Source organism: Morus notabilis, unplaced genomic scaffold, assembly GCF_000414095.1.
Source record: "Morus notabilis unplaced genomic scaffold, ASM41409v2 Scaffold140, whole genome shotgun sequence".
NCBI lineage: Eukaryota > Viridiplantae > Streptophyta > Magnoliopsida > Rosales > Moraceae > Morus > Morus notabilis.
This window is the reverse complement of record NW_010361275.1, coordinates 167,722-180,663: the sequence shown is the minus strand read 5'-3', so window position 1 is coordinate 180,663 and position 12,942 is coordinate 167,722. Positions and strand designations below refer to the sequence as shown.

The window sequence follows — 12,942 nt, the reverse complement described above, 5'->3', positions numbered from 1 at the left end:
ATGGTGTAGATCATGTCTTAAACAGTGTCGTGTCATGCTAACCCAACACTGTGCCCACGAACCTCTGCCGATAGTTGCATCTCTACTTTAAGCATACAGTTCAACTTGCTCAAGTTTAAATTTTGGGATTTTTTTTTTGTTTTTGCTTTTTTATTTTTTATTTTTGTTTTTGTTTTTGTCAAGTTGTAAATTGCTCAAACCCCAAAATTAATGACGGTTGTTAAAATTTGAACCAAAAATTATTGCATACGAGTCATGTAAGCTTGTTTTAAGAGCAGAAATATTGGATGACAACAAAACACAATCGCATAAGACATTTCCATCCAAATTTTACAATTGTCACGGATTCATATACTGTGCAATACTTTAATACTTCCAAGGAGTAATTTGTCAAGTGAAAAGTTGAAGGCATCAAAAGCACCAAAAACCCATGAATATATAGGTAATACAGCCTGGTCACTTCTCAATAATCAGAACAAGGCAGAGAAATCAGATGGGTACTTGTGGTTTGACAATGATTAGCTTCAACAAAACACAAAGCCATCACAAAAATTTCCATAATTTTCAGTATCAAGAGAAATAAAAAATTCCCTTTCCGTTCAAAAATTTCCATAATGTTCTATTCTAAGTGTAAAGGTTGACCTCATACTAATTCCGCTATACCTTAAAAACAAACAGGCACCAAAAAGCCCTCAAGAGGGTAGTTTCTAATTTCTATCCCCATTAATAGTTACAAGGTATAGGCAAAAAAGAGGTAAGCTTCTATACACAAAACAAAGATGATCCCGCCTTACCGATTCGCATAAACTCGGTTACGACAATTGCTTTCCCTCATCCATGGTTCCATATATGCGCTGAAGTTCACGAGTTGCAGCCATAAAGGATTCTGTAAAGAGAAAACGTAAGCACAAAATTGAGACCAAGATACATAAAAATGTTTTGACTTTCAAAATGTTTAAATCGAGATCATAAGCATAAAACAGTGTAGATGATCAGCAAATCTGAACAACCTTTCCAAGTACAGAAGGACTTCTGATTAATAGGCGAACCGGTAATGGTCTGAAGCACATCAAACAACATATGTTGGGGTGTGCTTCTGAGTTCTTGAACTATGCCATAGATGGTTTTTCCATTGTCAAAGTAAATGTGATTATTCGGATGCTTTGTCTTGCAACAGGCATGGTGCTCAAACTCAAACGCATTGACCACCTACAAAATCAGTCCATTATCCGCAGGCTCCACAGCTTCGAACCAAAACTTCCCTAGATAAACTAAATGAAACAACACTTACCTTGGAGTAATTACATGACTGACAGCCACACAAATAACCGGTACCTTTTATCACGGCACGAAGCTCCTTCTAACACGCAGAAGAAGAGTCAAACATGTCACCAAAACATAAGCTAATTCAAAAGAGGAATTCATAAGAATTAAGTTTTTTTTTTTTTTTTTTTCTTTTTTCTTTACCTCCCTCGACCATGAAATGTACTTCACAGGCACTCCATCCAGCATTCCAGTTGATAGCAAACTCCGGACATTTGGAGGGAAGGTGTTTGGCGAAGCCTTCTTAGAGACTTTGTGATCATCTTTCTTTTTGCAGAAACTCTTGGTTGAAGCAGAAGTTACATGTGGTGAAGCATTCACAAGGGCATCAGCATTCAAAGAGTTTACCAACTCCTTCTCAATCACTTCCTCTGTCTTTAGAACCGACGTCTTACCCATCAGCATTTCATAAGTGGACATGAGCCTTTCCAACGCATTCGCATCATCACCATAATCATCATCACACCCTCCAAATGATATGATGGTACTCTCTCCCTTGTTATAAGAGTGACCAATTGATGTCACATTGTCGTCACCCTTGTTTAAGGCGTGACTTGGCAACACGGTACTCTCTTGCACCTTACCATAGACGAGACTACTAGTAGTCGATATGCTACCATTAACGCTCTTACTGAATGTCTGATCAGCTGATATGGTATGGTTGTTCTCCTTGAATGTTTGATCTATCGATATGCTTCCATCACCCTTGATAAAGGGTTGTCCCATTGATATAAAACCGTTATCTGTCCTCTCAAAAGTATCACCACCTAAAATTGATAAAGAATTTTCGCCTAACTTATTGTAAGAATGAGAAATTGACAAGGTATTGTCATTGCCTTTACTATAAGCTTGTCCCATAGATACAGACATGAGATTCTCAGTGTCCTTAACCTCACTCACTTTGACCTTTCTAAACCCCAAACCATAAGTTAAACCTGATCTACTAGGATCTTCAAGAACATTAGATACAGACAAACCGAATGAGGAATTCTTCCCGTATGGATCCTCATTAACTTTTCTCACCACATTCATTTTCTCAGCAGGAATTGACGACACGTTTCTCTCATCAAACCCCACATTCCTTGCTGCCTCCGATTCAAACAACCGTTCGGCAACGTGGCCAGGATATGGGGGAAAATTGGGAGCGGTTCCCCACGGAGAAGCATTGGAGCTTAACATCCCTGGAAATGGATTGTTATTTGGAACCTCTACTACAGCCTGCTTCTTGTTCGGAAACAGCTCAACCTCAGGACCATCCGCGAACCACTGATAAGATCGCTTTTGCTCAATTCTCGATGAATTATCATATGTCATCTCTCCATCATTTACACAACCACTACCCTTTGTCATCCAAAAGCCCTGATTCTGGAAAGATTTTGTTGCAAGTGAAATTTTCTTTAGAAACACAAGTCCACACATTATATGGCCAGTTTTTCATAACGAGACCAAAATAATAATAATAATAATAATAAGTTACTGGGAAAGACTAGCTACTCTAATTATAGTAAAACGAAACCATGTCACAAAGCAACAGCTAAAAAATGTAGATTTACAAAGCTGAGATAAATGTATTAGGATCTGGAACCAATTTTTCTAGATTTGGATGTAAGACTACGACCACATAAAAGCAAAAATAACTACACTGAAAAATGGAACCCAAAAAAAAAAAAAACAAAAAGCTCTAACATATAATGCCACATTGAATAAGAGATGAAGAAAGGTACCATTTTGAGCACTTTATTTACTTCAAATCAATATCTCCCAAGGCATAGTCCAATATCAGAATAAGCTTTTCCACAGATTGCAAACTTAAACTCACCTGCCAAACACACACAAAAAGAAAAAATATACTATATTTATATAAGTATACATATGCATATACATGTGTATTTATATGCAAAATATTAATCTCAAACAGAAGAAAAAAAAAAACCACTTAAAACAACAACAAAAACTTTCAAATGCAATGACGGCCTTTACTTCCAAAATGCAGTCTAGCAAATTCCACAGTTCAAACAAGATTCTACCTTTTCTTTCAGTTTTAGAAAACAAAAAACTTGGTTTTCTTTCCTTGTCTATTTTATGAGTGGAAACCAAAAGGAGACCACTGAGCAGCTAAAAGGAAAACAATGAGAAAGAGAGAAGAACCCTAAAAGGAAAAACTCATATGTAAAATCAGAAAAAGCAAACACCTTTGGAGAGTAACGTAAGATCTGTTGATGGGTTTGGGTGTTGGGGATGTTGGGAAACTTTTCTCTCCGGTTGTAAGTACGTCGGAGATTGTGCGGAAGAAAAAGCGAGATGGGTTTGGGAGATCTAAGGAAATGGAGCTGGATTCCAAGAGTACTTTGCTTTTTGCTCTTTTTCTTTTCTTTTTTCTTTTTAAATAAAAATATCTTATTGGTGTTATTTTATAAGGAGAGAGAGTGGAGAAGTTTTTCACAAGTGTACTTGAGAATTGAGAATTAGGTGGTGGCTTGCACGACTACATTTGATGGATTCGCATCACTGTCGAACGTCGAACACGTGGACAATTTTCAATATAATTGAGAATTATGGCCTCGTTCACTTTATAAATTTGAGTTTTTAATTTAAATTAAAATGTGATATTTTTTAAAAAAATTTTATTATAATAAAAAAAATTAGATGTGATATTTTTTGATAATTTTATAATGTAAAAAATTTAAATTAAAAATTTAAATTGGTGAAATGAACGAAGCATAAGTGTCATTCAGTTCACTTTACAGATTCAAATTTTTAATTTGAATTATAATGTGATATTTTTTTAAAGTTTTTTATTATAACAAAAAAAATTAAATGTGACATTTTTTAAAAAAATTTTACTATAAAAATTTAAATTAATAAAATGAAAGAAAGAAACCTCTAGATTACTCTACCCAATTCAATGTTCTCTTTACAGTGGAATACTCGCTTTGTGCTTTTCCCCTTCTTATTTGTTCTTTTCGTTGCTTGATCTTTTTGATTCTCGCGAGTTGATTTTTCCGTTTTGCCTCTGCTCCTTTTCCTTTTTTCAATTTTCTTCGTTCGGTGCTTCTGGTCATATCCTGCCTGGTGGAGTCCTAACGTTTAGTTTGTGTATTTAAATTAAAATATAATTTTATATTAAAATTTTTTATTATAATAAAAAAATTAAATATAATTATTTTTTTAAATTTTTTATTATAATAAAATTTAAATTGATAAAATAAATTGAGTCTATGTTACTCCTTCGGTGTTCTCTCCTTTGCTCTCTTTCATTGGCCGTCGCCCATTCTTCCTTTGATGTTTTCATTTTTTTTTACTTTCTCGTGTTCACTAATGCTAGGTTTGATAAGAAAGAGAGAAAATAGGATAGAAAGAAAATATAAAAGTGATAGAAAATAGTAATGATGAAAGAAAATTAATTTTTTTATATTGTTTAGTATGAGAAGAAAAAAAGAAAATGATCTTATTTTCTCTTATTTGGTATTTAAAGTTAAATTGAAAGGAAATATAAAATATTATTCGTAAATTACTTTTTTTATCATTGAATGGTATTGTAAAAGATTATTTTTGATATTATTTGTAAAGTGAAAAATATTACAATGTGCAATAAGCAAATTAAAAAACATGCTCAACGTGAAAGAAAAAGTCCACTAATAAAAAAAACAGTTTTTATATAACAAAATAACATTTTTGACAGTTCTTAGAATTGGTACTAGTATTATAGGTATTTATGTCGTGCTTAAATTGCATTGTTTGTTACATTTCATTCCAAAAGCAGGTCATTTATTCAAAGTTTAAATTTGACATATGCACAAGTGGATTACCAAAAGTCCTTAAAAACAAATAGAATAGTTTAATGCAAGCATTACTAGGAATTCTGAATGAAATTATATTCCACTAATAAAAAAACATTACAAAAACATTTACCAGCATCCTTTAGAGCTCCAAAGTTTTTTTTTTTGTTTTTTTTTTGTTTTTTCAAGAGGAACTTCCTATGATAGAATATGTCTGGTACACTATATGTTTATGCATGTCAGATCATACTAAAATCACATTTGATAGAGTATGTGTCAGATCATACTAAAATTACATTAGAATAAAAAAATTCACTTTAAAACCGATAAAACTTAATAAAGATCTAACAGTTCAAAACAATACAGTACTAAAAGAACCTTTTTCTTTTCCTCATCCTACCAAAGAAATCCCCTTAATACAAATGACTCGCTTATTTACTGCATTTGTATTTAAACTCATAGTTTTGATTCTGCTACAATGTGTGATTCTCATAAAAAATTTAAATTTCAAATACCAAAATTAAAAATTACTAATTTAAAACCAAACGGGCCTAAAATTTCTTTTTAAAAGCTACCCTTCTTAATTACAATTGAACTATTTGTCCCCCCAAAATAAATAAATTACAATTGACCTATTTGTCGACCCAAAATATATAAATACGCTTGACTCAGATTAAGTAAAAAAAAAAAGGGCCAGGGATTTTGCAGTTGTTTTGCTTTAGGAACCCAATGTCCAATATCACCAGATCATCATCATCACAAGTGTTTCTCTTCCAACATTTTGAAAAAAAAAAACTCAAGAAAGAGCTCAGTCAGGTTTAAGGAAAAAAGGCTGCTGAGTTGTGTCATTTTGGTGTTTCATCAAAGGTTGTACATGTTCTGTCTGTCAGATCTAGTGAGAGAGAGAGAGAGAGAGGAGAGAGAAAATAGTCGTTATGAGAAGGTGGTCATGTTCACTGAAGGTAAAAGCTCCTCAGCCTGCACTTTGGCAACTCCCAAAGGCAACGCCAATGCACCACCATTTGATTTTGGGGCGTGCAATAATGTCATGTAATTTGTTTTGTTTTTAAGCATATTCGAAGAAGAAGTATTGTTATTATTATTATTATTACTACTGCTAGGGTTATAATTATTAGAGGAGTTTGTTTGGACATGAAATAGTGAATAAACTGGTCTGTGGTCTGAGAACTTGGACTCTCCTCGCACGTACCACATTTGCTTCATCCCATCTCCCTTCCACAATATTCTGTCACACCTGTCATTTTTATTTCCATGTAAAACAAAATTCAGTTCATAATATATAATATCCTTTGATACCATCTAATCTATGTTAAATTTTATCAGTTCTGCATATTTTTATCGTTATGACACAATGTTCCACATTATACAAATTACTTAGAGGAATAGTGAATAAACTACTATTTTTCGTAAAACTTATCAATATTTAGGGCATTTTTAATTCGCTAATTCGAGTTTTTAATTCGAGTTGAGATGTGTCTTTTCGTGAGAGTTTTTTACTATAACAAAAAAATTAAATGTGACTGTTTCTGAAACAAAACTCGAATCGGTGAAATGAATGGAGTTCTAAAGTCAAAATTGTGTAATAACTAAAAAGTATATACAAACCTAATGGAAATATTAATGAAATTTAACAATCTACATTTATGTAATAATACTTATTTGAGAATTTTTTTTTTGGGCCCAATTCCACCCCAAAAAAAAATTCTTTTGTATTATCCATCGACATTTAATCATTTGCACGCACATTTAGACAAGCATGCAAATAGCGCAACACAAGGCACATACAAGAACGAGCACATGCTTTGTCACAAATTAGATTAGATGCTCCATTAACCATTTACTATTTTAAATAACTTGTATATGACACACATAATAAAATGGTCGGTCTCTTCACGTTCTCACTTTAATCTATTATAATATATATATTATAAAAGGAAAAAAAACACTAAAATGACTATAGACCTATTTAGTTTAGTTTGTTAATTTAAATTTTTAATTCGAGTTGAGATGTGACTTTATGTGAGTATTTTACTGTAGCAAAAAAAAATAAATGTGACTATTTTTAAAAACTTTTTACTGTAACAAAACTTTTAAACTCGAATCGGTAAAATGATGTTACACTTTTAAACTCGAATCGGTAAAATGAACGAGACCTATATATGTATTCTTCTCTCTTTTTCTGTCGACTTCATCTTTCATCTTTCACATGCACTGTTTTCAATTTTTGAAAAAAAAAAAAAAAATATATATATATATATATAAACAAGTGGTCAACTCATAAAAATATAAAGTACAAAAAACAATTTGAAATTAATTAACAAAGCGAAGCAATAGTATTGAGGAAACAATAAAGGCTGCATCGTTCACTTTGCGGATTCGAGTTTTCAATTTGAACTGAGATGTAATATTTTTTGAGAGCTTTTCACTGTAGTAAAAAAAAATTAGATGTGATATTTTTTGATAGTTTTTTACTGTAAAAACTTAAAACTGAAAACTCGAATCGGTGAAATGAACGAAACATTAATAATGTTTGAAAGCATGATTAAACCCCTTCTTAACTAGTATAGGTTGTAAAGTTCAACTTTGGGTTATCCTTGAGAAAATAATTAATTAAAAATAAAATAAAAAAGAGTTGAGAGGGTTGGTAAGCTGTCATGAAACAAATGAAGCCAGAAAACGGCAAAGAAAAACTGCAGCATTAATTATATATATTATTCATTAATTAATACCTAATCACATTGTATTATGGAACAGAGAGATAATGATGAAGACCACCACTTTGTTATCAATTTCAATAACCTCATTGCAAACACCCATGGAATTAAAATATAATATACCTTATACATAATTCATCTCTCAATTATTAGAAAAACGTGATCATCAAGGCCAAACCAAAAAAAAAAAAAAAATTTAAAAATTTTAAAAATTGGAAACTTACCAGGCAGGAGTTCTTTCCTTCTCTCTAGATTTAGAGAGTTGGGCAACATAATGATCAGAATTTGCAAAGTACTTGTATGTTGGAGCAAAACTTATGATCCCTTCTTCCCATCCTTTGAATACCCTACCAGCTTTTTGCTCTATCCTTAGCTACACAATAATATTAAACCAGTATTTCTAACAATAATTAGATTATTATAGTTTTCAAATTTGCACCTACAAGAACAAAAGCAACCAATCCATAACAAATAATGTACCTCTACATGTTGCAACATAAAAAAAATACAATAAATGAAGAACTGGGTATTATTCTGTTACGCGGTGTATTTTTCTCATATCGTCACTTTTATGATAACTGTATGACTCACCGATAGTGATATGAATAATATTTTTAAATTGGAAATCAATGCTGAGATAGATGTCACACCTGATCCTTTTCTAGAAGTGCTTGCCAATCATGCTTCTTTAGTAGCTCATGCGTGTCACCACTTGCATTTGCAAGCCGGTAGTTCAAATCACCAAGCCAAATCACCTTGCTGAGAATATCATCACGCATGATCATCATCACAAAAAGCATCAATAATAAACCAATACATATATATATATATATATATATATATATATCTTTGTGAAACAATTGCAAATTATAAAGGAGAAATTAAAGGGACTCACTCATGCTCCAATATAGTAAGAGGAGGAGGTTTTTGACCAGAATTAGGTCTACAAGAATGAGAAAACCGTGTTCTCTTTAGAATCTCCATCACGTCTGAATTCCTTCTCACCTCATCTCCTTCTCTCTCCCCAGAGGTCAGGTGAGTACACACGAAGCAAAAGCTTGTCTGCCACAATGTCATGCTTATTGATATCGAACCCTGTCATCCACACAATCCAAAACAACATTTATATACATATATACATATATATATATATGTGTATAAGTATATATATTAGTCGAACTTGTGTTTCTCGCTAGCTGGGGTGCTATTACATGTTCACATTGCTTATACTATACATTTAATTAGAAAAACACGATCGTCATGATCACACACACACACACACACACACACATATATATATATATATATAGTATATTATATTTGTCACGTAGTAAAGTAAGACTCAATTATGGTTTGCTTTTTCTAGTCATATGACAATTCTCTTGGATTGACACGCGTTAGTGAGAATAGCAATATACTTAAAATAAAAATAAAAAATAAAAAATCTTAACAAACCTTGTTTCCAAGATATCCCATAATGCCTCTAGCAACACAAGAGACCTTCAAGTTGGTGATGCGAGGGCAAACGTCCGACCGAACCCACACGCATAAGAAAATTCCCACCATTTGCTTGCTGGCCGCCAGCCTATAACGCGGCCGCGTAAAAAACGCTGAGCTGGGCGAGCACTCGCCGCTAGGGCACAACGTCGAGTCGTTTGAATTGAGAAGTCTTAGGAAATCCTCTTCGCCAAGCTCGTTTTCTAAGGAAAGCAAGTCCGAGGAGCTCACTCTGGTCTTCGGGGTGTTGTCGCGGTGAGAATGCCCGATGTTGTCGCTATCGTTGTCGTTGTCATTGTCGTTGTTCAAGGCTTCGCAAATGAGAGCGAGCCACTTGGAAGCGGGGCCATTGTCCTCCGCACCTAATACGTTACCCGCATTAAGAGGCACAATTTCTTGGAACCTAATTATCAATTATGTACATATAAATAATAAGAACATATGATTAGTATTTAGTAGCTACTAGCTAGCTAGGGAAGATATATGAAGCCATATTTCTGACTATTAACAAACAAATTAATATATGAGTATATATATATACACACAAATACATATATATACGTATAAATATTGAGAGAGAGGAATTACCCAATAACATAAATGTCGGCAGGAGCAGGGGAGTTCAGCCACTCTCTTAAGTTCAAGCCATCGTGGGGAGGCTTCCCTCCAACATTCCATGTTCCAACGAACATCCTAATCCCATCCAAACCAAACTCATCATCGTCTATTCACTCAATTTTGCATACTTTTTTTTTTGTTTAAATATAGTTTTGACAAGATTTAACGTTCAAAAACCACACACTATATGTACAAATACTGTACCAAAAAAAAGAAAAAAAAAAAAAACCTGTTATATCTAACTTTGACAAATCAAATCCAATCATAAATTCGTTATATTCTAACGTGCAACTTAAGCAAGTCTACGCATTTTCATCCCATGACAAATTTTTTGAACTTGCAAAGCCAAATCAATTGAATTATTAGTAGAAATATAGAATTATTGCTACACTAAGAGTGACTAATACCTCAGTAGTATTATTATTATTATTATTATTATTATTATTATTATTTAATTGCATCGCTCTTGTTTTAGCAACAACAATACCAAATTGGACGCGTTTTTGTTTCAATCTTGGCCACACACAAAAAAAAAAAAACAAAAAAAAAAAACCTTAGCGCAAAAGTCAATAGAGGTAACGGAGAGGGTCAAATCCAAGATGATCACCTCAGGTTTTTCTGATCGTCAACTTCAACAGCTGATGGTAGCTCCATCAACAACCCCTCTTCTGAAAACACTGCAAAATTCTCAAATTAATCAAAGAACAGTTGAGAATTTAAGTTTTTAATTTGAGTTAAAATGTGATTTTATGTGAGAGTTTTTCACTCTAACAGAAAAATTAGATGTGACTTTTTACGAAAACTTTTAATTATAATAAATTAGAATTAGAAACTCAAATCGGTTAAATTAAATAAAGAGCCGGATTAGTCTAATCTAATCTCATTAAGCTAAAACAAATTCTCATAAATCAATTATAACTCCCACTCAAGTGCAGCCCTAGAATTACTTCATTGACTAGCCCACTATATTTTGCTATCTTCTCCTTTTTAATGTGGATTCCATAACAATATCATTACCCCATCACCATATCCATCTGACGGCTCACATACGCCGACCATCAAAAACATATTACAGATCGACGGCCCACATCCAATCTAGTACTAATTAATAGTAACAACTGTACTTTCCAGTACTGCACCAATTAATATAATAATTTTTTTAATTATAACCTGAAAAATCTCCGGGTACGACGACGTAACAGTCCTCGTCGGAGCAACTGTTTCTCCTCCTTTCAGATTTTTTGTTATTATCTGAATAACCTGTTAAATTAATTTCACAAAATTTTGTAAAAATCAAACTATTTCATAACAAAAACTCAATAAGAAGCAAAACAAAAAAAGTAAAAAATAAAAATAAATCTTACTTTCTATGGCGTAGTCGGAATAAAATTCATCAGCTTGTATGTTTAGCCATTTTCTCACTAATCTCGGCCATGAAGCATGCTATAATAAATCAAGATTAAAATTAAAGTAAAGAGTGATTATTATGGGTTTAAACATGATTTATGAAGCTAGATTAATAACAAAAGATGGGTTTTTTTTTGGCTTACCTTGGAGATCCTTCCACGCTCGGCTCTCATTGTGAAGAAGAACGAGATTATTATGATCCTCCAATCAGATTAGCCAATAAAAATAAGCTCTGCCTAATTAATTAGAGATTTAATCAATAGTTAGCTAGTTTTAAAGGGAATCCGAATCGGTTAACTGAAGATTATTTCTTTTTCTAATAAGAAGATTTTAAAAAATATGAATTAGAAAGTGAAAGTCTTCAAGAGAAAACAAAATAGATAATTAATCAAATGGCAAGAGGGGGATTAAAAAACACTTGATTTAATTAACAAGTGTAAGAATGGATCATTAAATTTCAACGCCACAATATTAAATGACCCAGTTGCAGGGAAAATGGAGACATGAAGTCATTAAAACAGTTCATTGGAAGATCCTAGAAGAAAAAGAAATAAACAATAAAAAAAGAAAAAAAAAGAAAATTAAAGAGCAGAAACAGAAACAGAACAGAGTTTAACAAAACTAAATTTAAACCCAATAAAAAAATACAAAACCTTTTTAGATCCTTAATCCAACATTAAGTTTCCCCTTTTTGGGTTTCTTTGTGTTGAGTAGAAAATCTAAGATCTTGATGAAGAAATGGAAGAGAAGAGAGAAAAACAGAGCATGAAGCAAAAACAGGGGAGCAATGAGAAGAAGAAGCAAACGACATTAGATATTGACGAAAACGACAATAACAAAGAGAGAGAGAGAAAGAGAAGATAAAAGTGGAGAAGCTCGACTTTTGATAAGGAAATGAAAAGCAATAGACGGAGGGACTTACATGAATCGGGAGACAACAAATGAGATTTATGTGCGCGCGTGAAAAAGAGTTGAGGCCTTTTGATCTTCGAAGTTGTTGTTGTTGTCGTTGTCGTTTTTTGGGAGCTTTATCTTTTTCAGTTTTCCTTTTAAGTTCAGAAGAGGAGAAGAGAAGAGATTGTGATGGTGCTGATGAAGCCTGGAGAGGAAGGGAGAATGCCGGACCTGCGGACCAAAGTTTGAGGGCCTTTTTTCTTTCCTCGTAAAAGCAAAAAGACAGCTCTTTTGCACCTCAAATTTATAACTTTGATAGAGAGAGAGAGAGAGAGAGGGGGAGAGAGAGAAGGAAAAAATTAAATAAGAAAAAAAAGTGAGGAAAAGAGAGGGATGCTGAAGTTGATAGCCCCACAAGGTCACAGTCTTTTATTAGAGTAAAAAAAAATACCAGTCATATCTAATTTTTTTATTATAATAAAAAAAATTTATATAAAATTATATTTTAATTTAAATTAAAATTTTAAGTTAACAAAATAAATAAGTTTTTAGACCCGTTTAGTTTACTGATTCGAATTTTTAATTCAAGTTAATATGTGATTTTATATGAGTACTTTTTACTGTAATAAAAAAATTAAATGTGATTATTTCTGAAAGCTTTTTACTGTAACAAAACTCAAATTTTAAAC

At 32.6% G+C, this 12,942-nt stretch overlaps 2 protein-coding genes across 4 annotated transcripts; both read right to left on the bottom strand.

Moving 5' to 3' along the window:
• Positions 1-523: 523 nt before the first annotated feature.
• On the bottom strand, positions 524-3,732 carry LOC21392262. 2 transcript variants are annotated; one of them, XM_010099086.2, is made up of 6 exons: positions 3,516-3,732; positions 3,048-3,142; positions 1,468-2,688; positions 1,292-1,360; positions 1,011-1,209; positions 524-886 (listed from the first exon to the last, which is right to left on the bottom strand). In XM_010099086.2, the coding sequence occupies exons 2-6, from the start codon at positions 3,048-3,050 to the stop codon at positions 813-815; spliced, it is 1,566 nt and encodes a 521-aa protein (XP_010097388.2). In that variant the 5' UTR covers positions 3,051-3,142; positions 3,516-3,732; the 3' UTR covers positions 524-812. The 2 variants fall into 2 exon arrangements, with proteins under 2 accessions (XP_010097388.2, XP_024021997.1); XM_024166229.1 differs by having other exon boundaries at positions 1,292-1,357.
• A 2,036-nt stretch (positions 3,733-5,768) lies between these two features.
• LOC21392261 (type I inositol polyphosphate 5-phosphatase 8) lies at positions 5,769-12,562 on the bottom strand. 2 transcript variants are annotated; one of them, XM_024166228.1, is made up of 11 exons: positions 12,282-12,562; positions 11,503-11,595; positions 11,317-11,395; positions 11,123-11,212; positions 10,560-10,629; positions 9,923-10,027; positions 9,293-9,737; positions 8,733-8,932; positions 8,488-8,596; positions 8,062-8,210; positions 5,769-6,357 (listed from the first exon to the last, which is right to left on the bottom strand). In XM_024166228.1, exons 2-11 carry the CDS (start codon positions 11,530-11,532, stop codon positions 6,036-6,038), a joined length of 1,599 nt encoding a protein of 532 aa, XP_024021996.1. In that variant the 5' UTR covers positions 11,533-11,595; positions 12,282-12,562; the 3' UTR covers positions 5,769-6,035. The 2 variants fall into 2 exon arrangements, with proteins under 2 accessions (XP_024021996.1, XP_010097387.1); XM_010099085.2 differs by having other exon boundaries at positions 11,503-11,591.
• Positions 12,563-12,942: the final 380 nt, after the last annotated feature.

Coding starts and splice junctions, on each gene's coding strand:
- LOC21392262 (XM_010099086.2), bottom strand. Junction 1,210..1,291: donor AGTCATGTAATTACTCCAAG/GTAAGTGTTGTT, acceptor CTGATTTTGTAG/GTGGTCAATGCGTTTGAGTT. Junction 887..1,010: donor GTCCTTCTGTACTTGGAAAG/GTTGTTCAGATT, acceptor TTCTCTTTACAG/AATCCTTTATGGCTGCAACT.
- LOC21392261 (XM_024166228.1), bottom strand. CDS start 11,532: ATGAGAGCCGAGCGTGGAAGGATCTCCAAG. Junction 11,396..11,502: donor AGCGTGGAAGGATCTCCAAG/GTAAGCCAAAAA, acceptor GATTTATTATAG/CATGCTTCATGGCCGAGATT. Junction 6,358..8,061: donor AAGGAAAGAACTCCTGCCTG/GTAAGTTTCCAA, acceptor TAAAAATGACAG/GTGTGACAGAATATTGTGGA.